Source organism: Pongo abelii, chromosome 19 (genome assembly GCF_028885655.2).
Source record: "Pongo abelii isolate AG06213 chromosome 19, NHGRI_mPonAbe1-v2.0_pri, whole genome shotgun sequence".
In the NCBI taxonomy this organism is placed as follows: Eukaryota; Metazoa; Chordata; class Mammalia; order Primates; family Hominidae; genus Pongo; species Pongo abelii.
In genome coordinates, this window is record NC_072004.2 from 14,213,662 (window position 1) to 14,239,300 (window position 25,639).

General features: G+C 44.3%; 1 protein-coding gene across 1 annotated transcript in view; it reads left to right on the forward strand.

Annotated features, from left to right (window-relative positions):
- The window catches only part of COX10 (COX10 homolog, cytochrome c oxidase assembly protein, heme A: farnesyltransferase (yeast)), a 140,008-nt gene extending 116,660 nt beyond the window's left edge, over window positions 1-23,348 (forward strand). Inside the window, 2 exon segments of the mRNA NM_001133552.1 lie at window positions 6,678-6,910; window positions 21,487-23,348. Coding sequence (NP_001127024.1) covers window positions 6,678-6,910; window positions 21,487-21,890 — 637 coding nt within the window. The 3' untranslated portion in view covers window positions 21,891-23,348.
- Window positions 23,349-25,639: the final 2,291 nt, after the last annotated feature.

Below are 25,639 nucleotides of genomic sequence, written 5' to 3' on the forward strand. Positions count from 1 at the left end.
TGAATGGTATGATTAGGAGAAAGAGTATATAGACTAATTGACCTAAAATAACAAGAAATCAGTCTTTGACATAATAGTGTTTGAGATCTCTGAGATTTAGCTCTGACCACATTTTATGAGCACTAAGGCAGAAAATCATAGTTGTGTTTAACCGAGATGAAAAATGAACACTCTTTTCTAACCTTTTTCTATCTAAAAGATAGATCTCTTGATTAAAACAGCTAAACTTCAACAACCTGAATATAACCATGATATTTAAAGATTTCATGGTAAATCAAACTTAATAACCCACATATTATTTGATATATTCTCTCTTTATTCCAAAACCATTATTATTGCTTGTCCTCTTTCTACTTAACAGTTCCAAAGAGAGTCCTTTTTTTTTTACTGCTGTCTCATTGTATACAAATATTCTAAAGAAAATCCTGTAGTTACCCCTTTATTTAACTTTTTTCCTCTGCCTTATTTCAAACAAGAGTTCAAGTAACTTGCAAAGATATGTAAAATGTGACAAAATATTCCAGAAAAAGAAGACTAAGAAGAGACAAAGTGGAGCCAAGAATAATAGAACTTGAAGTGCAAACCATGATCACCCTCATGTCATTAGACCAAAGAGCCGTTCAGTGGGAGAGCAGGGCCCACTCTCTGCTTCTAATGTGCTCCACCAATGCATTTTAGGAAATCTGGAAGATAGATTAAAGATACAAGCTAGCTGAAGGCTGTTTCTCTCAACAAAGCATTTGATAAAAATTATGTGGTGGTGTGCCCACGATTCTTCTTCCTTTAAAATGCCTAACTTGAGCCTCTCTTGTGAGGTGAATTAAACAAATGCTTGTCTCTCTTTGCTAACTTCCACATGGCAGGCGGAGTAGTCCTTCTAAAAAGCAGATCTGATCATTTTCTTCCACTTTTTAAAATCTGGAAGACTTCACCGAGTCTGCATTTGCCCCGAGGTCTCTGTTTGTGGCCTTCCTAATTTCTGTGCTCTCTTGACACCTCCCACCCTCATTCTACTCTCCAGATATGTGGAACATAAACTTGCCATTCTTTCCTCTTTGGCCTTCTCACACGCTGTTCCCACTGCCTGCAACTCTCTTCTCCACCCTTTCCGCCCATCTCCCACACATCCATCAGGTCTCAGTTTAAACATCACTTCTTCCTAGAAACGCGTCCTGTCCACCACCCAGCATAAACTAGGTTAGGTGCCCCTGACTGCCCTGTGTTCCCTGCTGTGCCACACATGCTTGCCTTTGCCCACTGAACTGACCACCACTACAGCATCAGTGCCCCCAGGACAAGGACCACACCTGTCTTGCTCACCATATTATATACAGTTGTTTCGATTTCAGGGAATGCAGTATTAGGCTATTTGCATAATGGAGTAAACTGAAGGTGCTTTTAAGCCCCCAGGAAGCTCCTCCCAGGTGATGGCATCCCAACTCAAGACTCCGGCCACCCCAGGCCCTCAGCAGACCCAGGAAAGAAGAGGCTCAGCAAGTTGTGTTACACCAGTTTGCCCCACATTCAGTTGGGAGACTCTGGGTTAAACTGATGAGCCAACAAATGAGCCTGAGTATAGGTCCTGTTTCCAAGTTATTTTACTTGCTTTGAGTCTGTTTCTCATTGCTAAAATGAGGTAATGCTATCTCAGTAAACTTGTCTTATTTGTTAATTTTAAGGTTTTTTTTTTTTTTTTAAGAAACTCAGTACTGTTTTTTAATCTATCCTATTGGCAAATTTTATTGTTTGTTTTGCTTTGTTTTTAATGTCACACCCAGTGTTGATACAGGTTCTAGAAGATGGTGCTCTCATATAGTGCTGGTGGGAGTGTAAACTTGTGCAAACTCTCTGGAGTACAGCCTGACAGTACATGTCAAAATCCCTACAACCTGTGCATATCATCTGACTTAGCAGTTTCACATCTAGGAATTTATCTTCGGAATTTCTTCTAACCAGAGCTATGAACAAAAGTCTACCCATAAGATATTTATCCCAACATGCTTTTTGATTTTTAAAAATGGAAAAAGACTAAATGTCTGAAAAAAAGTATGTTGGTTGAATTAATTGTGGTGTATCCAAAGAATAAGCCACTATGTGTTATAAATATTAATGATGTTGATGTAAAAAATATATTTAATAGCCTGGGGAAATTATTAAGATATATTGAAATAAATCAGGGAATAAAACCACAATTTAGCATATTCTCAATTTTTTTAAGTAGTTATATCATTGGAAAAAGGCTGGGAAGATATCAACTGGTATGTTTCTCTAACTCATTCAGAATTTCTTCTTTGTGATTTTCTAGAATTGCCAGTTTTCTGAATTGGATGTATATTAGTTTTGTTATAAATGTTTTAGGAAAAATGAAACATAACAGGAAAATAAATTTCACACAATTTGCAATTGGAGTACCTTTGCCCATAACACAAGAAAGCTCTGAAGTCTACTGATTGAGGGCTCCCCATGCCAGAAGGGGAAGGATTCCTTCAGGTGCCTGGATGCTGAGAGTGATCATGGCATCCTGGGTAAATAGCTTCATTTTCGTTTGCATGGCTTGTCAACCTACCCAGTTTTCATTTGTGCCCTTGTGCACATTGATGTAAACACCAAAATTGAGCCACATCATTTTCTGTGACTTCAACAAAGGTCAGAAACTAAACTTCCACATAAAATGGCCTATCTCAATAAGTTGAATTCATGTGTGCTCTTCTAAAAGGGCTTTTCATAACACTAATACCTTTGAATCCAGCTGGCCTCCACAGAACTTGAAGAAGGAGTAAACAACCTTCTTTTTTTTTTTTTTTTTTTAAACACAAGGGCCAATTCAGGAAAAATAAAATGTTTATCAGCCACATTTTTCTCCCTCCCAAAATAAAGCTAGTTTTTTAGAGTCTCATAGGGAAAAAAAAAAAATCTGTTCTCATAAGCTATAAATTACCTTATTGGAAGAAGAACAACATTATAATATGTGTACTGCTTTTTAGCCATCTCAAGTTTCCTTTCTGGGTATATAGGAGATGTAACAGCACAGAGGTATCTTTGTAATCTTTCATCTGGAAAATCATATTGTGTTCCATGTTGAGAAGATAGATGGTTCCAGGTCATATGATGTATGAGGGAACTTCAAAAAGATTATGGAAAAAGTAGAATTAAAAGATAAAAATTTTAAAAAAAAACTTATTTCTCAACCTAATCTCCATCAAGGTCAAGACACTTTGGTAAGCAATGATAGCAGCCATTTAGTCTATCTGTAAAGAACTCACAGCGTCCTGGGAATTTAACCATGTCAAAACATTCTTTTTTTACATTATTAACTGAAGAGAAATGGATTCCCTTTAAAGACTTTTTAAGATTAGGAAACAAAAAGAAGGCAGAAGGAGCCAAATCAGGACTGTGAAGTGGATACCTAATGATTTCCCATCCAGATGCTCACAAGGTTGCCCGTGTTTGATGAGAGGAATGAGCAGGATCATTGTTGTGGTGGAGAAGAACTCTCTGGGGAAGCTTTCCCAGTCTTTTTCTGCTAAAGCTTTGCTAATTTTTTCAAAACACTCTCATAATAAGTAGATGTTATTGTTCTCTAGCCCTCTGGAAAGGAATCAAGCAAAATGCCTTCAGCATCCCAAAAAACTATGGCCATGAGCTTTGCTCTTGATCTGTCTGCTTTTTCTTTGACTGGACCACTCCCACCTCTTGGTAGCCACTGCTTTGATTGTCTTTGTGTTCAGGATTGTAGTGGTAAAGCCATGTTTCACCTCCTGTTATATATTCATTTTCTTCTTTTTTCGAAGAAATGCTTCAGGATCTTGATCCCATTTGTTTAAAATTTCCATTGAAAGCCCTGCTCTTGTCTGCAGCCAATCTGGGTACAATGGTTTTGGCACCCACTGAGTGGAAAGTTTGCTCAACTTTAATTTTTCAATCAGAATTGTGTGAGCTAAACCAATTGAGACGTTTATGGTATTGGTTGTTGTTTCTACTGTTAGCCATTGGTCCACTTAAATTAGGGCATGAAAAAGATTCATTTTTTCCTCACAAATTGATGTGGATGGTTTGCAGCTGTGGACTTTAATCTTCAACATCATCTGTTCTTAAACAAGTTATCCATTTGTAAACTGCTGATTGGTGGCGGGGGGCATTGTCCCCATAAACTTCTTGTAAAGCATCAATGATTTCACTATTCTTCCATCCAAGTGTTAGCATAAATTTGATATGTGTTCTTGTTTCTGTTTTAGCAGAATTCATGTTGCTTTGATAAGGGCTCTTTTCAAACTGATGTCTTATCCTCCTTAGTGCCTCAATCTAGATCCTGTTCAGACATGTTATAACAAGTTAGTGTGAGTTTCTTTTGGTGCAAAAAATTTTTGAAATCCATGCATAGTCTTTCCATAATATGCATTTTCCATGAACTTTTTGAAGTCCCCTTGTGTATCTCCACCTTAGAGAAATGTGTTTCAGCAGTTGGTGAGGGATACAGTTGAGGAACAAATAGGAAACTGAGGGATGGAAGAGATAGAGACAAGGAATGTATGTGGTCCACTCCATCAGGATGCTTGGCTTTGAAGAGTGTTGAAGCAAGAGGGGTATTACCTTGGGGGAAATATGAAGAAAGTAATTTATTTGATGCAGGAGGTTAATAGACGGTAGAGATAGAAGATAAAAGACAGATTAGGGAGGAGATTAAATAAAAACAAAAGTGGAGGGTTTATCTTTAAAAGGAATGAAAACAGCCTCTTCTGAAATGGGAGAAAGGAAGTAAATCTGAGGGCATTTGTCACTGTTGTATAAGAGGGAAGGGCATCTGTTAAGGCGTCTTGGGAGCTAGAGTGAACCTGGAGCCTTGAGAAGGCAGGAGAAGAGTTAAAATAGTCACTATAAGGAACAAAAATGGAAGTCAGCCCTGGCTAAGCACCCGTACTGTTAAACCATCCCCTTGAAATGGGGCCAGTTAGTATGAGTGTAGGGCTTTCCCAGCAGGAGCAGAGGCAGTAGGTTATTGAGCAGATCCGGGGTGGGAATGTCGGATGGACAAGGCAGAATGGATTACTGAGGGTACCTGAGTGAGTGTTGTGGAAGTAACTGACCACAGGGTTCAGAAGAGATGGCCCAGGAACAGGTGGGTGGAAATGCCACCTCAGGGCAGAACGTGCACTCAGAAGTCTCTCAGCTGTAATTTATGGTTCTTCTGTCACAAGCACCTTGACAGTAACATATCCCTTATATTTTCTCATTTTGCATCAAAATTCCCATTCTGTTGGGTCACTCTTTGGGCACAGTGGCTGCAGGCCAGGTAGGAAAGAGTCAGTGCCGGCCCCCATAGCAGAGTGGTAGAGTGGTGGCCAGAATTCTCCATCAAGTCACTTCTAGCTTTCATATTCTGTTGCCCTGACTTCATTCAGTACTGTAGTTCCAGCTGCTGGGCTCTCCTCTGGCCCCCTCCCGGCTGAATTCTAACTCGTCACAATTCTATAAGTTAGTCTTTTTCCTAGAGGGACCCTCTCATAGATACAGGCCTTGTCTCCCATCATGGAAACACTGCAACCCTGTGCATAGAAGGGTATCATCTCACATGTGTGCACATAGGGTAAAGTCTGCCTCTCTAGGGAGTTGGCTGTTTTTAAAACCAGAGCACCCTAGAAGCTGCACACTGGTGACTCTTGCTTGCCAAGAAACGTGTTGTGGAATCTGTAATCCAGCAGGGTCACTGAACACTATACAAACATACCTTACTCAGAAGTGGAATTATGGCTTCTGCTAGGAGAAGGCAGGCTTGAGTAACCTCCTTAGGTTTCTCAAGAAAGAATAAATAAACATGCATATAAGCAGGAACTAGTAGATCCAATTTATCTAGACTTTCAAAAAGCCTTTCACAAGATTCCATACGAAGTCTACTTTTAGAAGTTGGCTCTTTTGAGAAACAGTGATAATCATTATCATTGTAGAGTTTTAGATGATGGGTTTCATTTACATAAATAACACTGTGCGACCTCCCCTTGAAAATCCCATGTCCATAAGTCACGTTACGGCACTGGTACTACACAACGGCCACCTGGTGTTTACTGTTGTCGGGAACCGGTAGCATGCTGAGCCTGTAATTCATTACAGACATTGTAATGATGGCAGTCAGAGGCACATCATTGCTACTCATGATCACTAATTAAGTGATGTCTTAATAAAGTATAAATACAGGGGAAGAACAGCTTCCAAAATTCAGGTAGTATTTTCTGCCCAAATCTTCCAATATTGTGTTTGAAGTGGTTTGTTCATGACCAAATATAAAATGGAACACTGTGCAGGCGGCATTGTCTCAGTCAGTCTTCAACCCTAGGAGGAAAAGATGATCATTTCTCTCGTAGAGAGGAGTAAGTGAAACCTAGCTGCCCTATAGCCAGGAAGGGACAGAACCTATATGAATCCAGAACACTCTAACCCTGACTCTCTTAACCACTTTACTCTTAGCTAGCAAAATCAAGAAGAGCAGCCAGAGCTCCCACAAACATATTCTTTCTTACTGTAAGTTTGTTTCATAAAGAGGATTCCCCATATCCAGGAATAAGCCAGATCAGTACTGCCTCTACTGGATAGGTGGATTATTTGTACTTTGTCAGTGCCGATTTTAGGTAGTGTGATTGAGTTAAGTTGGAGACGATCACTCCATGTTCTCTGCTCTTTTCCAGCCCATTGCTAGCTGTGTCCTTTGCCACTTGTTGTGCTGTTCCGGGAGTTGCCATTCTGACCTTGGGGGTGAATCCACTCACAGGAGCCCTGGGGCTCTTCAACATTTTCCTGTATACCTGCTGCTACACACCACTGAAAAGGATCAGCATTGCCAACACATGGGTCGGAGCCGTGGTTGGGGCCATCCCGCCTGTCATGGGCTGGACAGCGGCCACGGGCAGCCTCGATGCTGGTAAGTGTTGCACAATGTGGAGTCTCACATGAGCACACTCGGTCAAGGAGGCATTTCCTCCCCGAGCTGTAGCACTTGGTTCGATTCCATTTCATCCCACATTAATTCTTTTAGCAAATGTGCTGATGTGGCAGACTGAAATTCTGTGGACGCAGAGTAAAGGGAGACCGTGTCATCCTGGCTGGTGGGTGGACATGACATACACTTTCCCTTGTAGGGAATGTCTAGGAGAAAACAAAGGAAGCAGTGCTGCCTACCTGTGACTACAGGTGGATAAAGAAAGTACCTGAAGCCATGATGAAAATCACAAACCAAGCTAGGACTAACCAGTTCATGGGGTGGAGAGAAGGTATCTGGAGCCGGCCTCCAGTCTCCCATCAAAGGGGTTTCGTCTCACGAGCCAGCCTCCTGTGTTCCCCTCTTATGAAAGGGCAGATTATCTTCATTAGTTTCTAATTTATTTTTATATGATTTGCTTAAATTGTTCATACTGTCTACAGTAAAACCATTGAAAGATTCCTACATGTTTTTGGTGGTACGTCACAACTAAATTTGTGGGGTGAAAATAGCTCATTTTTACCATCTGTAAGGGAAGTTTCAGAGTCTAATTAGTCAAGTAATTAGTGTTTTTGACCAACACTTAGGAAGGAAGTGGTGAGGTTTCCTGCAATATATGTAAGTACATATTTTTCACATGAGAGATCAAAAGGCAGTTGACCATAAACCGTTACCCTGTAAGCCACATTTCTGAAACTTTTCATAAAAGCTCTTACACTCCAATTTGGCAAGCTTACAAATGCGATTACACCTTTACCATGATTGTCTCTTAGAATGGTTTTAATATCCTGTAAATGTCAGATTTTAATGAATCTACAAATACCATATTCTAAAACGTATGTGCTTGTGTGTTCTGTGATAAAACTAAAACCAGAGCCCCATCCACGTGGGAGGCAGTGTCAGCAAAGCGGTGGTGAGCAAGGAAGCCAGCGGCGCTGCCTAGATGGGGAGCCCGACCCCACCACTCATGAGCTGTGCATCTTTCGCGGCTGAACTCAGCCTCTTTCTGCCACTGTCTCCTCATCTCCTACATGGGGCTAATAATCTTCTCCCCTCCTGGAGTCATTGTGAGGATGAAACGAATTGTTATTTGTAAGGTGCTGGACCGTGGTGAGGGCTCAATTTGGGATCTCTATGCTGTTGTTATCATTCAGGAGTCCTCCTTCATACAGTGGAGGGACTGGCACAGATCAGGAAATGGAAGATTTTGTTTGGTTTGTAAGCTGAGCAATGCAGCTTTGTCCTCTGGCTGTTATTTTGAAGACTGAGGCGCCTGCAGGCCTGGTGGGAAAGAGTGCAGGGGTCCTTTTGTGAGGTTTGCAGTGGGTGAGGGAAGGGAGGGTTTAAAGCCTGGGTTTGGCATCCCTGGGCTAGATGACATCTGCGTGTTCATCCTGGTTTATAGTTGACCTTCACAGAGCACACCTGCACACCACCAGCCCTTCTGCTCCCGGTCATGTTCCTCTTCCTTAGTTCCACCTGGAGCTCACCTGACTTGACCCCAATTCCCTCTCCCCCTTAACGCAACTGTCCTCTTCCCTCTTGTTTCCCTCAAACCTTTCTAGTGATTGTGCAGACATTTGAGGTGGAGACCGTGAAAGACAGTGTGGGACTTCCTAGGCTGTGCATGGGGAGTATCCCCCTTCCTCAAGGGTGTAGCCCCACTTCAGCACTTGGGTCCCTGCACTGAGCCACCTGCCTATCTGATGGAGACACCCCATCCCTGGCAGGAGTGCCTGAACCCTATTCAACTTCCTCAAACCTGGCACCAAGCAACAAGAACCTTCTCTTTCTGGGAAGACCCAGACAGGGCCAGAGTCAGGGCCAAGTATTACAGCCTTAGGGACAGGTAGCACAGGAGACTGGTATGGGCAGTTCAGTCCCAGGCCATGGAGAACTTGGTCACCACTGTTGTGCAGTGTTGTCCTAGGGTCCAGGTTCTTGCTGAGGGCTAGAGGCCCTTGTCATACTTCCAGGCAGTTTTCTCCTGAAGAGAGCCTCAGCATGTGCAGGCTGGAGTTGCCTCCCCGGAGGCTAGAGAAAAAGAGCTTTCCAAAAGTCCTCACTTAGGAGTGCACATTCAGACAAGAGCCCTTATTTGTTTAGGGATAGTCTGGATTTGGCTAAACTGCTAATAGTCATATTTAAAATAATTTTTTTTTTTTTTGAGATAGCATCTTGCTCTGTCACCCAGGCTAGAGTGCAGTGGTGCAATCTCGGCTCACTGCAGCCTCCGCCTCCTGGGTTTTTAAGTGATTCTCCTGCCTCAGCCTCCTGCATAGCTGGGACTACAGGTGCCCGCCACCACGCCCAGCTAATTTTTATATTTTTAATAGAGACAGGGTTTCACCATGTTGGCCAGGATGGTCTCTATCTCTTGACCTCATGATCCGCCTGCCTCGGCCTCCCAAAGTGCTGGGATTACAGGCGTGAGCCACCACGCCCGGCCTAAAATAAATTTTTTAATGTTGATTATAGTCTTTCTATAATACAGATTTAATCATTTGTATACAAACTCATTAATGATGGACAGCTAAGGGCAGCTCATCCCTTGTTTAGGTAGCAGAATGAAAGTACATATTTGTCTTGGAAAATGAGACCCCTTTTCTACCCCGACAGAACCTGGTATAAAACAGAGAAGTCTGAAAGACATGTATAACCACAAAGAGAAGTTCCCTTGGCAGTTTTTGAGGTTGGCTTCTATTACAGTGTATCCTTTTACTTTAAATCTTAAAGATGCATTGTGGGGCACACAGTAACAACATGACTTACTGCCCCCAGAATCCCAGTTAATTGCAGATCAACCCATATGCTTAAAGCCTTGTCAAGATTATACAGAAAGAACACTACTACTTTACATAATGCTTTAAACTACTTCAAAAAAGTTTCCAAACATTAATTTGATAGAACCAACTTGAGATAAGCAGCAAATACTTAATTGAATGAACAAATGAGTGAACATAGGTACCTTCTATTTTACAGGTGATAGAATCTAAGAGAATGTATTTTTAAACAGATTTTTATTGCTGGGATTTTAGGAACTGGGTTGAATATGGTCTCATATTGCTAAGTCATCTTCTAGAGCTGTACTGTCTTGTGTGGTAGCCACTAGGCTCAAGTGGCTATTTAAATTTAAATTTATACTAAACTTTAAAATTCAGTTACCCAGTCCCGTTAGCCATATTTCAAATGCCCAAAGGCATATGTACCTAGTAGCTACACTATCAACAGCACAGATGTAAAACATTTCCATTATTGCAGAATGGTGACTTAGACTGTACTGCCTAGGTGGAAAGGTTGATGTCCTTATGAATCTATGTTTCATCATCCTCACATGAATATGTACAACAAATAATGAGACTGTACCTGTGGTCTCACTAAAACAGTGGTTTGCAAACTTCAGAGAACACGATAATTACCTGGAGAGCTTGCTAACACAAAGATTCCCGGGTCCTACCCCTGGAACTTCTGATTCAGTGGGCTGGGGTGGGGTCTGAGAATTTTTATTTCTAACAAGTTTCTAGTTGCTGCTGATGCCCCTGGTCCAGGGACCACACACTTTAAGAACTACCAGTTTGCAAAGACAGAACCAGACAGAGCTCTAGCCATTAGAATATCTTGAAAATACCTAGAGATTAGGGCATAGGCAGATGGTATTATTTGAGATGTACTAATGGTGTCATTTATATTATTCACAGAGGGTATATCTCTCATCTGGGTTTTTATCTTAGGGGACATGTATAGTTATAAAGAGCCCTTCTGAGAAGAAAAAAATGGCCGAAAAGGTTTCCCATCTTCTGTGGTATTGACAAGCACTTAATCTTTGAGCCCCCAAAGATGGATCACTTTAGATCACCACCTTTATAAACTGGTCCCCATAATTGCTTCATCATGCAAGTGTCAACTGGGGACCTACTGTTTGCCAGGCATTGAGAGACACAAACATAACTAAAACCCAGTGAGTGTCCTCAGGAAATCATGTCTCAGGGTCTTTGGGGAGAGGCAGGCAGGTAATCAAATGATTGAGTGATCTAAGAGCTTTAACAGGGTATCTTCAGAGGGCTGTGGGCTCTCTTAACTTACCCCAAACTGGTCCCAGACGACTTTGGAGAAGAAAGACTAGAGAATTAAGTCATGACCAGTTTCCTTGAGGAGGGAATATGCTTTCCAGGAAGAGGGAAGAGCCTGTACAAAGGCTTACAGGCCTGAAAGCCAGTCTAGAGTGGGGTGGGGACACGTGCAAGGATGAGCCACCTGCAGAGGAACTCATAGTTCATTCAGTGGTGAGAAAGACCCACTGGAGCTTGAGGCAGCATAACAGCAGGGTCATACTTTTAGGATCATTTAACAGTGTGCTGCAGGTTCTCCAAGGTATTGGAAAGTCAGTAAATTGCAGAAGCCTGCCTTTATTGTCCTTCCAAGCCTGTGTGCCTCCTCTCACCTCCTGCTTCCTCTCTTCCACTTACTTCTCTCTCCACTAGGGCTCCACCTACCCTAGACCTGCTCCCTCCCAAACTCTCTTTGCCCTCCCTAGTTAATTTAACATTTTGCCTTTTAAGTAGTGAAGCATCAATCTGATCATCCTTTGAAGATGCAGCTTGTTAACACCAGTGACCCTCCAAGCGGGGAAATGGATGAAGGATACATGTTTGAAGGGAGGCAGGTTGCACTGAACATATTCCCTTCTGAGCCAAGACATCAAATACCCAGCACCAACCCTTTAGTCACCCAGTCACCTTGACTGAGGATACTTTTGCAAAAGCCCTTCCTGGGGCTCAGTAGATGGTAGTCAAGATGGAGAGGAAGCAGCTGAGCCAAGGTTTGAAATGGAAATCCTGCAGCCTCATATATTGAAGGCCCAATATATTTTGGAGGAGAGATATTTAAAGATTGGTAGCTATAGAAAACACTGTGCATTCGAGGCAGCCCATGGGTCAGAGTGCTCTATCAAGCAAGAAAATGCAGTATGTCAGGAAGTACCTTTTCGCCTTTGTGGTGTCTGGATCATTTTGTGCTTTTTGTGGTGGCTACAGGTCCAGATTAAGAATTCCAGGGGGCCTTGAGCACTGAAGAGATTGTGATGCCTCCTCTCTTCCTGCAAAGACATAAAACATAAAATAACTCTAAGGATGTTCCATGGGATTCTGATTTTTTTCCCCCCACAACTACTTTGACTTTTTAAAAATCAGATAGTGTAAAAGAACTTCTAATTGTTCTAGATTCCCGGTGAGAGGTGTGGGTCCCACATGGGTGTCTGACCGGGCCGCTTCGGGAATCCAGCATGGGGTAAGTGAGGTAGGATGGCAGGGTGAAGAAAATGGCACAGATGAGCAGATGGACGTTGTGAAAGCTAAGCAAATGTGAATTGTTCTTGATGTTTGCTATTTTATAACTGCACAATGAACTGTAAGCAGCTCAGCTTTTCTCCCCGTCACAGTGCCAACAGCTTTCAGTCCAGTGCTTGCTACAGAGAGTGCTGTGCTGCAAAGCATGGGCCCAGCCCAGAGAGTGCTCCTTGTGGTTGTTCTGTCAGGGTAGTCAGGACTCTGCGGCCCAGCTGCGTCTGTGCACAGGAAATAACTTCATTTTACAAAGCCCTTCTGTCTATAAAGGTAATCATTATAATGGGATTTTACTTTTGTTCATTTTCCTCTCAGCCTCAGAGTTAGGCCTTTTCCTCTCACCTGCCTAATTACCTTATCTTAATTTTTTTTTTTTTAATTCAGCCTAACTGCTGTTAGCAAAAAACATTAAAAATGCTTCCTAGCTAAAATTCAGGAAAGGCAGAATGAGAGGATTGCTTTCTGGCCCCTGGTCTAGCCAGCTGGTTGTCACAGGAACTGCCGCACTTGGTTTGATTCTGCACACAGGGAATGGCAATGACAGAAGTGACCTGCTGGAGCCGAGGTGAAGGAGTCCACTCTGAGGAGGTAGGGGAGGGAGGGGACTGCAGATAAGTGCCCAGCCAACATTCCAGCTGCAAGCGGGCCTGGAGCCATACGCATTAGACCTCTCCACAGTGTTTATCTCCAGAGACTATTAGTGTATCTCAGAGGCTTTGGGTTAAATCCCCTCCCCTCCTTCTTGCCAAGGCCCCCTCTTTTCATCACTCCAATATCTTAGAAAGGTTCAGATTATTTTTCCTCATTTTCCTAAATTCGAATAAGTCCCATGTTTCAGGAGTGTATGGATTGGGCCTCCATAATGACCATCTTGTAGAGTGGATTTGCAGTTGCCTTTGGCTTGTAATTCAGATGTGTGTTAAGCATTAATTATGTCACCCAACATTTAGTTACAAATGAGGACTTAGAAATGGGATCTTATCAGGAAGTGACATTTGGCAGATGGATGGTTTTAGTAACAAAAAGAGAATGAGATTTTTTACCCTCAGCTGGTAAACTACAAAATGTTCAGTTCTGGTTCACTTTATTTACCTCCCTTATTCCTGGATGAGAAAGTAGAGTCGGAGTGAATTTATTCACTCACCCATTCAACAAATATTTATTGAGGGCTTACTAAGTACCAGGTGCTGTTTAACCCAAGCACTTAATGATTTCCTTTATAACGCTGCCTCGGTTTGAAACCAAACTTGAAAATGAGTATCTGTGTCTGTGTTCACTTTGTATAAGATTTTACCATAACTAGTTTTAGCTCTCCAGATTAAGTTATACTAGCCTTGGAGCTCCAGATTAAGCTAAATGATATTTTTAAAGACAAAATAAACAAGGAACACTTTCATGGGAATATTAGCAAACAAACAATATTTAGAACACTATATTCTCTTGAAAGACCAAAAAAAAAGAGCTACGAAAGAACATACTAGAAATTATGTTGCAAGCCCCCAGATTGGTGGTATAATTGGAGGCAAACTGGTACTAAGGGCACTGAGGTCTTGTCAGTTGTGCTGTGTTGACCATAATTGATCACAAGCTTTTAGGGAGCTGGGCCAGTGCCTTCCTGAATGAATGATAGATGACAGTGTGGTAGGCCAGCCTCTGGTAGACATGGTGCCTGGAGCAGAGTGCACATGTAACTAGCATTCTTCAATGAATTAATATTTAAGTGATAAAGATGGAAAGACCTTCCAATATGAGCTAAGGGAGTAGGAAGCATTTGAATTTCAGAGAGAATTCACAGGTGCTTGAAACGTCCTTCCAAGGAAATGGCAAGAAGAGAAAAAGGGGAGCACTGTTTTCAGAGTCAGAGCTTTTTGCTTCCTTTACTCCCATCTTTCTCTCTAAGTGAAACCTCCTCATGACTCTGCCTGGAAGGCGGCAGCACACAATGAGGTGAGGGAGAGGAGAGAATCCAGCTCCCTCCCGCCCACTGAGCCTCTCCATTATTCCTAAACTACTAGCAAAGAATTCTTCAAGGGCAAGCAGTTATTGCCCACTCTATTTCCTATTTTCAGGGGACTTTTAATCTTCCCTTTTGTCGCCTGTGCAGTTGATAAACTGGCCCCACATCCTCTTCCCTTTATCTGCAGCACCATAGAAGTCTATTGCACTGTTGAGGCTGATCTGTTTCACAAGCTCCTTTGTGTTGCCCCTCAAAAGAAAGGCTTTGAAATCTGTGACCATGAAGCTCTGGGTTTGGCTTTGCTTCCCCAGCTAGCCCCCAGTCTACATAACCACATAACCCTGAAAGCACAAATAGAGCCAGTCATGGAGCAGACGCGCTACCGTGGGCCACATCAGAGAGGAGACTATTGTACTGGCGAGGAAAGACCTCCCAAACCCAGCACCAAGGTTCACTGGAGCTAGGGTTCTTTATCCTTTGCAAGGCCATTCGTGGATGGTGAGTGACAATGGGTTTGGGGGGTGGGGGTGGGAAGGTGCCCACTGGGCAGTGAGAGAAAACAAGCCGAAACCGATGAACTCCATTCCACAAGGAATTTCCTGACAGAGTCAGAGCTCCAGCTTCAGGATTTTTGTCTCCACTCCATTCAGATACCATTTAGCTGGAATTGCCTTAGTTTTGTCAGCAAAATGATGGAGGTGTGCTGTGGACAAGAGCATTTCTGGACAATGGGCAGAGGTGGAAATGATTGTGATTCTCCTGCAGTCTATATGTTGTGGAATGTTTGATAGATGTTTCGAAAGAATATACAAATACATAACATTTTCAATGAGTCATCAGGAAGACATTAATGAGCCTTGCCCCACCTAATACAGCCCTCTAATCAGAGCCAGGTGCCACTGGATGAGGGTTCCCTCCAGCTGTCCTTACATACAGTACAGCAGATGTGCCCTTCTCCATTTTCCAAGTAAGGAGGGAAGTAACGATGCCCTGCACACCTAGACATTCTGTGGAGTTGCCTTTGCAGTGGGATTTCTGCTCCATGCTCTCAGGAAGCTGCCGTGCTCTGGAGAGCCATGTCTACAGATATGCCACCTAGATTTTCAGAATTTTCTATGTTCACAGACTAGCCAGTATTTGATTAACAGAAGAGAAGTGGACATTTCTTTCAAACGTGATTAAACCAAATATGTACAAAGATTGTGCAGGGTTAGGAAAATGGGAAGATACAGTTAAAAGAAGTCGAAAACACGTGGTTTGTGTGAATGGATTAAAACTCAGAGACCAATTTTACATCTCAGTTTACAAATTACTTCTTCCAGGAAGCCTTCCCTGACCTCTCAAGGCTAAATTAAGTGTTCTCCTGCCCTGCACTAAGTAACATTCACCATGGGCTGTAATCCCTTTGTGTTGTCTTTCTCCCTGGCCAGACATCAGCAGAGGACTTTGAAAACAGACTGTACCTATCTCTAGGGGCACACAGTCCAGATTTGTTGTCATAGATGACAGACCCAATAAAAATGGACTGCTTTAGGAGCTTGAGGCAGAGGAGATGAGTAGAATACTTATCTTGAAGGAAGGTGAGGTCTTTGAATTAGTCAGCTGAGTGCTTTATGTTTACTCCACAAGGAAGGTGGGTTCCACCACAGCCCCAGCACTAATTCAAGTCTTCCTGTTCTAGTTCACCTTATCTTGATGAAGAGAGTAATTTGTTTTCATCTTTTATAGGAGGAGAGGCAGTTGAAGCATATCAAGTAAAGCCGTGTGTGGGTGGTGGTTTTCTGATTACAATCCATTAAGGCTAGGCTGTGATTTCCAAACCTCCTTCATTTGTGACATGAGCCAAACCCACACCCAATTTCCTCTTACAGAAAACAGCATGCTACTCTCAGGAAAATGATTTCTTTAATTATGTTTATTTTAAGCAGAAGCATTACTGAAAAAAGTGTATTGAGCAAAACAAAATACTTCGGTTGACACACACAAAAAAGGAGGGCTTTTGAGAAAGACAGGGAAAATCTCACATTTGGAGCTGGTATTTTAGCCGTTTTCCCAGCTGAGGTTGCTCTTTCTGAGCCATTTCTAGAGCAAAGCAGACACCGAGCTCTGAATGATCCGATTCCTTCCCCCATTTCTAAGTTATCACTGATGTTGTTTTTCTTGAAAGACACTTCTCCCGTGCTTGTGACTGTCATAACTGCAAACTCTTTGAATCTGAGACAGCTCGTGAGCTGGGGCTGGGCTTCTCTGTACATCGTGTTCAAAGTCTCAGCGTGACCCCACGCCCCAAGACTCTAACAACGCTTCCTCTTACCAGTCACTTTAAAATCCAGAGGTCACTTTATTTACCATCAAAATATAAAGAAGTCTACTTGCATCACCCTGTTTACTCCATCAGTTGCACCTGAGCATTCCAACCTTTCCTCTGTCCTTTTTAATTCCCTAGCAGTACCCACTGCCAAGAAAAAATGCCATCTGGTTGATAGTTTTTTCTTTAAAACAGATCTCTCTCTTTTTTTTTTAAGGTACTAGAAAATGCTTCTGCAATTTTTTCTTTCAGCAAGCCTTCCTCTACCCAGAGCATCCAACAGTCCATTGATGTGGGAATGTCACTAATTTGAGTCTGTGTGTGGCAACAACTTTTTTTTTTTTTTTTTTTTAAGAATTGATGTCTTGCTCTGTCACCCAGGCTGGAGTACAGTGGTGCGGTCATAGTTCACTGCAGCCTAGCACTCCCAGGCTCAAGCGATCCTCCCTCATCAGACTCCCAAGTAGGCCAGACTATAGGCACGTGGCACCTTGCCTAATTTTTTGTAGAGATGGGGTCTTGCTATGTTACCCCAGATAACCAACCACATTCTAACAGAAGGTGCTAATATCTTGTGCCAGTAGTGCTGAATATCATCAGGCAAATTAATCTTTCTCATCTATAAGATGATGATAATGATACCTATAGGTGGGGTTGTTGTAAGGATTCGAAAGCATACGTGTAACTGCCTGGCACGTGAAAGCCACAGGCATTTCAAATGAGATGTCTATTATGTACCTCAAACTTAAAATAGTCAAAAATAAAACCGTTTGTGTCTTTAGCGTGAGCACACTCACCAGTGTCTGTCCTAGGGTTCCCCACCTGAGTAACCCCCTCTGCCACCCCCTCTGTCTCTCGACCCCCAGCCTGTTCCCCCCCTGCGCTGGGGGAAGACCCCACTCCTTATCTTGATTTCCAGATGCCTTCCCAGCCCCATCTTGTAACTGTCCCTTCCTCACTTCAGCCTCCATGCTGTCTCAGAGGCCTACTGGGACCTTTCCCAGCATCCAATAGAGTTATCCTTGCTATTAGTTGAGTCATGGCTTAAATGTCACCTATGGAAAGGCCTTCGCTGAGCACTCAGTCTCAAGTCACCCCCATTGCATTACCCTGTTTTGAGTCTAGTCTCAAAATAGCCATCAGCACTTGTGTTTATGTCCATCTCCCTCTAGACTTTAAGCAGGACTTTGTCTTGATTGCCACTGCCTTTCTAGCACCCAAAATTGTGCCTACATGTGAGACACCTGTCATCTGTTTACCAGGTTAATGGATTCAATAAATAATAGCTGCTCATATTATCAGCATTAAAATTGAGTGTGTTTGCATGAACTAAGATTTATACATATATAAATTACATATATATATAATAAAATTTAAAGTTAAAAATGAATTTGGGGGATTTGACAGTAACCCTACTGAACTAGGGACCCTAAAATCAGGTCTTTGTTATATTTCCTCCCATACTGGAAGACTGAAAAGGGGTTGACTGACTTATGGAAGCCACAGAAAACTATTCATGGATATAAAAGGAGGCCCTCATCCCTCTTAAATCATCTGTACCCACACAAATTCCACTTGATAAGCTACAACTGCCCTGTCTGATAAACATAACTCAGAAATGATTAAGTTTCTCCCCAGAACAATGTGCATTAAAAATCCTCCTCCTTTCTTTTAGATGACTTGCAAAGCCTGCCCCTAGTGTCACTCTGCACTCTCTGCTGTTGAGCAATACAGAACACAGATTAAAGGAGGAGCTGGTTCCTTCTCATGCTCACTGGCATTTGCACAAACAGGGACCCCTCAGTGGCTTATAGCCCCAGACTTATTTTCTGAAGTATTCTGCATTATGTAAAGTGCTCTGTCTCCTGGTGAGTTCTGCCTAGCAGTAGCCCCCAGCTCCCTTTTTCTGAACATTCCCACAGACCAGGGACTTAAAAGATCCTCATTACCTGAAGTAGGACTGTGGTTACAAATTCTCAACCTCTTCTCTCCCTGGGCAGGATGGCGCTTTCCAGGGCAGATGACACAGTGGGTTGGTGAACTCTCAATTCTCTGCCAGGGACCCCATGGAGAAGGTGGTTCCAGAGGAGGGGAAGGAGAAGGTAGACAGAATCCTGTAGTTTGCCTGACTGGTTCCCAAGCCGGTGTTGGGAAACAGTGATCTTGGGGATAACTTAATTGGCTCCCACGATGAGTTTGGGTGCACTTTACTACAATATTATTACATACTTTCTGTGTTCTAATGCCTGGAGATTCACAGGAAAGTGAACATACCCTAAGAAGTTCACCTCAGGTAGGAAATGCAGACACATAAATGTCTGCCTGGACCCTGTGGCTTGCTCAGGAAAAGACGCTCACAGTTGCTTATCACAGACCATACCCACACTCTGGCTACCCTCTTAGTGACTTTCCCCTTGGATGTCCCAAAGGCATCTCAGACTGAACACACCCAAGGTCACACTAATGACCTCCTCTCCCCTTCTTCCCTGCCAGTGAGTGGCATCTCTATGGATCCATAAGCCCAGGACTTGCTATTGATACCTCCTCCCTCTCTCCTCCCCTCCTTATTTACACTGCACGCACATCCTGTCCCTTTTGCCTCCCAAATTCCTTCCAAATTCATCTTCTTTGCATCTCTACTGTCACCATCCTGATCCTAACTACTGTCATCCTTCATCCCCTCACTCCTCATCTCCTGATTGGTCCTTCCACACCTGCTTTAGGCTCCTCCAGTGTGTCCTTCACAAATAGGATCACTTAGCACTGGTGCCCCTCCCCTCACCCCCTACACACATAGGTGCACACACTCACACAGAGGTACACATATACACACATACACACAGGCACACACGCTCAGCACTCTTATACGTTAAGTTCCTTCTGTGGCTTTCTGTTGCTTTTAGAATACCAAAGTCAAGGCTGAGTGCAGTGGTTCATGCCTGTAATCTCTGTACTTTGAGAGGCTGAGGCAGGAGGATTGCTTGGGGCCAGGAGTTCAAGGCCAGCCTGGGTAACATGGTGAGACCCCATCTCTACAAAAAGTTGTTTTAAAAAGTTTTCTGAGTTCGGTGACGTGCACCTGTAGTGCCAGCTATTCAGGAGGCTGAGGCGGGAGGATGACTTGAGCCCAAGAGATTGAGGCTGCAGTGAGCTGAGACCATGCCACTGCACTCTAGCCAACCTTGTCCTGAAGAACTTTCCCTGTCATTCTCAGCACTCCAGCCAAACCACACCACCTTCCTTTTTTTTTTTAATCATGCAATACAATTGACTTTTTAAATATATATAGTTCTGTGACTCCTAACACGTGTTAATCTTTTTTTTTTTTTTACACCGTCCACACCTCAAACCTTCTAGCCCCAAGGCCTGTATGAATACTGTCCCCTCCACCAGCCCTGACTTGACAAAGTCACCACTCTCTCCAGCTCAGCTCAGACATCCCTTCCTCAGAGAAGCCTCCTCTGGTCCCCTAGACTCAGTCAGCTCCTCTTGTGTGTCTTCACTGCATCATGCACTTTTCCTCACTGCATTTGGAGTGGTGACTTTAGAGTCACTAGTGTGGCTCTTGATGTCCACCTCCTTGACTGAAGGGTCTGCTCAGTGCAGGCAGGAGCAATTGTGGATTGTTGCTCGCCATGGTATCCCCAGTGCCTAGCACAGTGCTTACCCCATAGTAGGCACCCGGGGAGCATTTTTTGCGAGTACTCAGTCACCTGCACAGGAATAACCAGCCCCTGCCTTCCAGTCCCCACCCTGCTGCCTGTCCTTAGGTGGCTTCGTGCATGTCATAGGAGGACCCTGGCCTGAAAATCAGGCAACCTTGTTTTGAATTGCTCTTCCATCTCTTTTTGGAGAACTTGACATTGCCTAATTTTTTTTTTCAATGAAGTTTATAAATCTCCCTCAAAATCCGATGGTCAAGATTAAAAGGGGCAAACTATGAGAGTAGGGTCTGTCACATAATAGGAGCTCAGTGAACAGCAGCCTTCATTCCACCCATGTGGGTGCTGGGGAGACTGTTCCAAAGAAAGGGGCAAAATGGTGCTCAGGGTGTTATGTCCTTGTTGAAAACTTACAAAGCCATAGACAAGTTATCATTGTACTCTGGGACCGTTTTGTCTTTGTGACTCATTTTATTTAACACATGTGGTTTTCACACCTCCCGCTTGTGCCATTGTGCCAGGCTCTGGGGGATGGTGAGAGGAATGTGGCAGGCTTGTGCCCTGGAAGCCCTGGTGAAAGAGGTAAACAGATCAGAGCCAGGGTGTGACACACCCGCCTGCAGGTACATCCAGCTCTGTGTCAGTGGTGAGCCGGGAGCGCTAACTGCCCTGGGAAGGGAGCCAGGGTTCACAGAACAGGCGGAGCGGACTCTCAGCGTCCTCCAGGTTACAGCACTGCTTCCACCTGCCTGAAGCCACACACCCGGGTCCCAGCGGGCGGAAATGGAGCTCAGCACTCCAGCACAGAGGTTGCATCCAGAGGTAGTACTGAAGTAGATACTGAATTCCCTAGAAGTGTTTGCCGGTGTGTAGGGGCTCCTTTGCTCCCCACAATGTGGGGAGGCATGAGGAGCATCAGGTGGGCAGGAGCCAGTGATGGTAAGCGTCCTGCAGCGCAGGCAGCCCCCCTGTGAAGCAGGGCCTGAGCCAGGCCCCACAGCCTCCTGCCCCCAGGCACACTGGCACCCCCAGGTGAGAAAGGAGGGATCTTAGCTCATCGGCTGCCCCACCAGCCTGATGTAGGCACCTGTCTCCCAGCCACCCGGTGATGTAGGCAGGCAGCGATGAGAGCATAGGGTGGCAGAGCTTCTGAGGTGCCAGGCAGGCTCTCCCAGGAGAGGAAACCATTCTTTGGAAGTCTCTGGTGATGACTGCCTTTGTCTCTCTCTCCTTCCCTGACCCCCGCACAGGCGCGTTTCTCCTGGGAGGAATCCTCTACTCCTGGCAGTTTCCTCATTTCAACGCCCTGAGCTGGGGCCTCCGTGAAGACTACTCCCGGGGCGGCTACTGCATGATGTCGGTCACCCACCCGGGCCTGTGCCGGCGCGTGGCGCTGCGCCACTGCCTGGCCCTGCTCGTGCTGTCCGCAGCAGCCCCTGTCCTGGACATCACCACGTGGACCTTCCCCATCATGGCCCTTCCCATCAATGCGTACATCTCCTACCTCGGCTTCCGCTTCTACGTGGACGCAGACCGCAGGAGCTCGCGGAGACTGTTCTTCTGCAGCCTGTGGCACCTGCCGCTGCTGCTGCTGCTCATGCTCACCTGCAAGCGGCCGCGCGGGGGCGGGGATGCGGGGCCCCCTCCCAGCTGAGAGCACGGGGACGCCCACCGCCCCTTTCCCTCCGCGGCCAGGCGAGCATGTTGTGGTAATTCTGGAACACAAGAAGAGAAATTGCTGGGTTTAGAACGAGATCATAAACGAATTTGGTGCTCAGTGATCACTTGACTTTTTTTTTTTTTTTAAAGAATGTTACCCAAAATGCTCCCCAAATAAGAAATGCATCAGCTCAGTCAGTGAATACAAAAAAGGAATTATTTTTCCCTTTGAGGGTCTTTATACATCTCTCCTCCAACCCCACCCTCCATTCTGTTTCTTCCTCCTCACATAGGTGTACACATACACAGCTTCCTCTTTTGGTTCCATCCTTACCCCCACACCGCGCACACACTCCACCTGCCCAGCGGAGTGGCACTTGGTGGCCAGACAGCGTGAGCCTCATGATCTGCTGTCTGTAGTTCTGTGAGCTCAGGTCCCTCAAAGGCCTCGGAGCACCCCCTTCCTGGTGACTGAGCCAGGGCCTGCATTTTTGGTTTTCCCCACCCCACACATTCTCAACCATAGTCCTTCTAACAATACCAATAGCTAGGACCCGGCTGCTGTGCACTGGAACTGGGGATTCCACATGTTTGCCTAGGGAGTCTCAAGCTGGACTGCCAGCCCCTGTGCTCCCTTCAACCCCATTGCGTATGAGCATTTCAGAACTCCAAGGAGTCACAGGCATCTTTATAGTTCACGTTAACATATAGACACTGTTGGAAGCATTTCCTTCTAAAAGGGTAGCCCTGGACTTAATACCAGCCGGATACCTCTGGCCCCCACCGCATTACTGTACCTCTGGAGTCACTACTGTGGGTTGCCACTCCTCTGCTACACAGCATGGCTTTTTCAAGGCTGTATTGAGAAGGGAAGTTAGGAAGAAGGGTGTGCTGGGCTAACCAGCCCACAGAGCTCATATTCCTGTCCCTTGGGTGAAAAATACATGTCCATCCTGATATCTCCTGAATTCAGAAATTAGCCTCCACATGTGCAATTAGAGCCAGAAGCAGGGTTCTGGGAATTTTGTGAGTTATCCTGTGGCCAGGTGTGGTCTCAGTTACCAAACACGGTTACCTGCAGCTTTTTAGTCCTTTGTGTTCCCATGGGTCTGCAGAGTCCCATCTGCCCAAAGGTCTTGAAGCTTGACAAGATGTTTTCATTACTCAGACTCCCAGGGCACTGCTGGTCTGTAGGGATTCATTGCTCGGGGTGGGAGAGTTAAACAACATTTAAACAGAGTTCTCTCAAAAATGTCTAAAGGGATTGTAGGCAGATAACATCCAATCACTGTTTGCACTTATCTGAAATCTTCCCTCTTGGCTGCCCCCAGGTTATTTACTGTGGAGAACATTGCATAGGAATGTCTGGAAAAAGCCTCTACAACTTGTTACAGGCTTCACATTTGTACAATTCATTGATTCTCTTTTCCTTCTACAATAAAACGGTATACAAGAACAGAAGTGTGTGTGACGTCATTGGAAGTAATCATCCTGTGCTGAGTTCGCACAGTTCTTCGTAGAACTGACACTTGATCACGCCTTCAAGAGCTGGCAGAGGGTGCGTGGGAGGTTGGTTTTGTTTCGTAAATTGACAAATTGTAGTTGTGTATATTTATGAGGTAATAAAGTGATGTTATGATTTATGAAGACAATTGGAATAATGAAATCAAGCTGATGAATGTATTCATTACCTCAGATACTTACTTTTGTGATAAGAACATTTTTAATGTGCTCAGTAATTTTGAAATTATAATACATTATTTCCTGCATTCACACAGTGTGTGATGTATGTCAAAGGGAGGAGACATACTCGTCCTAACTGACTTTGTACCCTTTCACCATCTTGTCCCCATCCCGTTCAACTCCCGGCCTCTCTAACCACCATTCTTCTCTCTGCTTCAAGTCTGATTATTCTGGATTCCACATAGAAGTAAGAACATGCAATATTTATCTTTCTGTGCCTTATTAAGTTGAGAACTTTCACCTTTTCGCTTAAGAGCAGCACTTTCTGGCTACTCTGACATCTGTGGATTGCCAGCATCACTGTGTGAGGCCATGATTACACAAAATAAAGGTTACTGAGCACAAGCTCTGCAATGCCACCACCGTTGGATTTGATAACCGAGATGGCTGCTAAGTGACTCATGGGTGGGACAGTATTCAGCATGGATCTGCTGGACAAAGATAATTCAGGTCCCGAGCAGGTGACGCTAAATTGCATCACACTACTAAGTACGCCACACAATCTGAAACTTACGTAACGTTTATTTCTGTAATTTTCTATTTAATATCTTTGGACCTTGGTTGACCATGGGTAACTGAAACAGTGGAAAGAGAAACCACAGATAAGGGAGAACTGCTGTACATATCTGCCAGCCTGGAGAAATGAGAGCAATATACCTGCTTCTTGTTTGTTGGAAACCCAAATATAAGTGACCTGCTGGACACATTACACTTTTTGGCATCTTTTGGCCACTATTTCCTAACTGTAAGATGTGAAGATATGCTCTGGATCAAAGATGCTCTCATGTTCACTTAATAATACAGAGTCCATCACTCAGTGGCTGGACTCTGCCACGCACATCACAGAGCGTCTGAGAGGCAAGGTATCCACTAGCGTGGGACAACTCTATACTTGCATTCTGATCATGCCTCCCTCCTCACACTTCAGCTTGCATGACACCACCAGCTTGAGCCCTCTGAAAATCCCCTCTGACCACTGCTCACCTCCTCTACCACCACCAGGTTGGTTGAACCACGCATCTATCCGAGACGCATGCCTGCAAGACATGCCTGCAGTTTATTTTCCTCTTTGCCCCAGCCTTGTCTGTTTTTCACACGGCAGCCAGTGTGATCCCTCTAAGCTACCAGGCATATCCTGCCATTCCCATTTTCCACTCTGTAATTGCTTCCCTACCTGGTCCCGTGTGATCTGGTCCTGCTGCCCTCTCTGATCTTGGAAATACCTTCTTGCCACACCTACTATCCTGCCCACAGATATCCACGCTTTTCCTCAATACTCAAGCACACCTGCTGTGGGGTATTCATATTAATACCTCCGGTTCCTTCTGCGTGGGGTCCTCTTATTTCATTGAGATGACACCTCCTTAGAGAGGCCTTTTTTGGCCACCTTATCAAATAGCACCCCTGTCCCCACCTCCTTGCTGTGCTTTGCTTTCTTTTTTTTTTGAGATGGAATCTCATTCTATTGCCCAGGCTGGAGTGCAATGGTGTGATTTTGGCTCACTTCAACCTCCGCCTCCTGGGTTCAAGAGATTCTCCTGCCTCAGCCTTCCGAGTAGCTGGGATTACAGATGCTGTCACGCCTGGATAATTTTGCGTTTTAGTAGAGATGGGGTTTCACCATGTTGGCCAGGCTGGTCTCGAACTCCTAACCTCAGTTAAAACTACTTCATGTTCTATGTCTATTTACATATCTCATTATTTAATGTCTGTCTTCCCTGGAATATAAGTTCCATGAAGGCAAGGACTGTATCTTTGCATCGCTTTATCTCCAGCTTTTAGAACAATTCTAGAACAATGCTTAGCACAGAGTAGGTGCTCAATAAGTGCTTCTTCCTGAATAAATGAAAGAATAACCCCATCTGGGCTATATGAGGTCCCTGTGGTCAGAGAGAAACAGCCTGTTAGCCTGGGATAAAGAAAGAATGGATTTGGAAAGGTATTAATGACATGTGGTTCCATGAGAAAAGATGGCTTCTATATAGTCCTTATCTGGCTGAT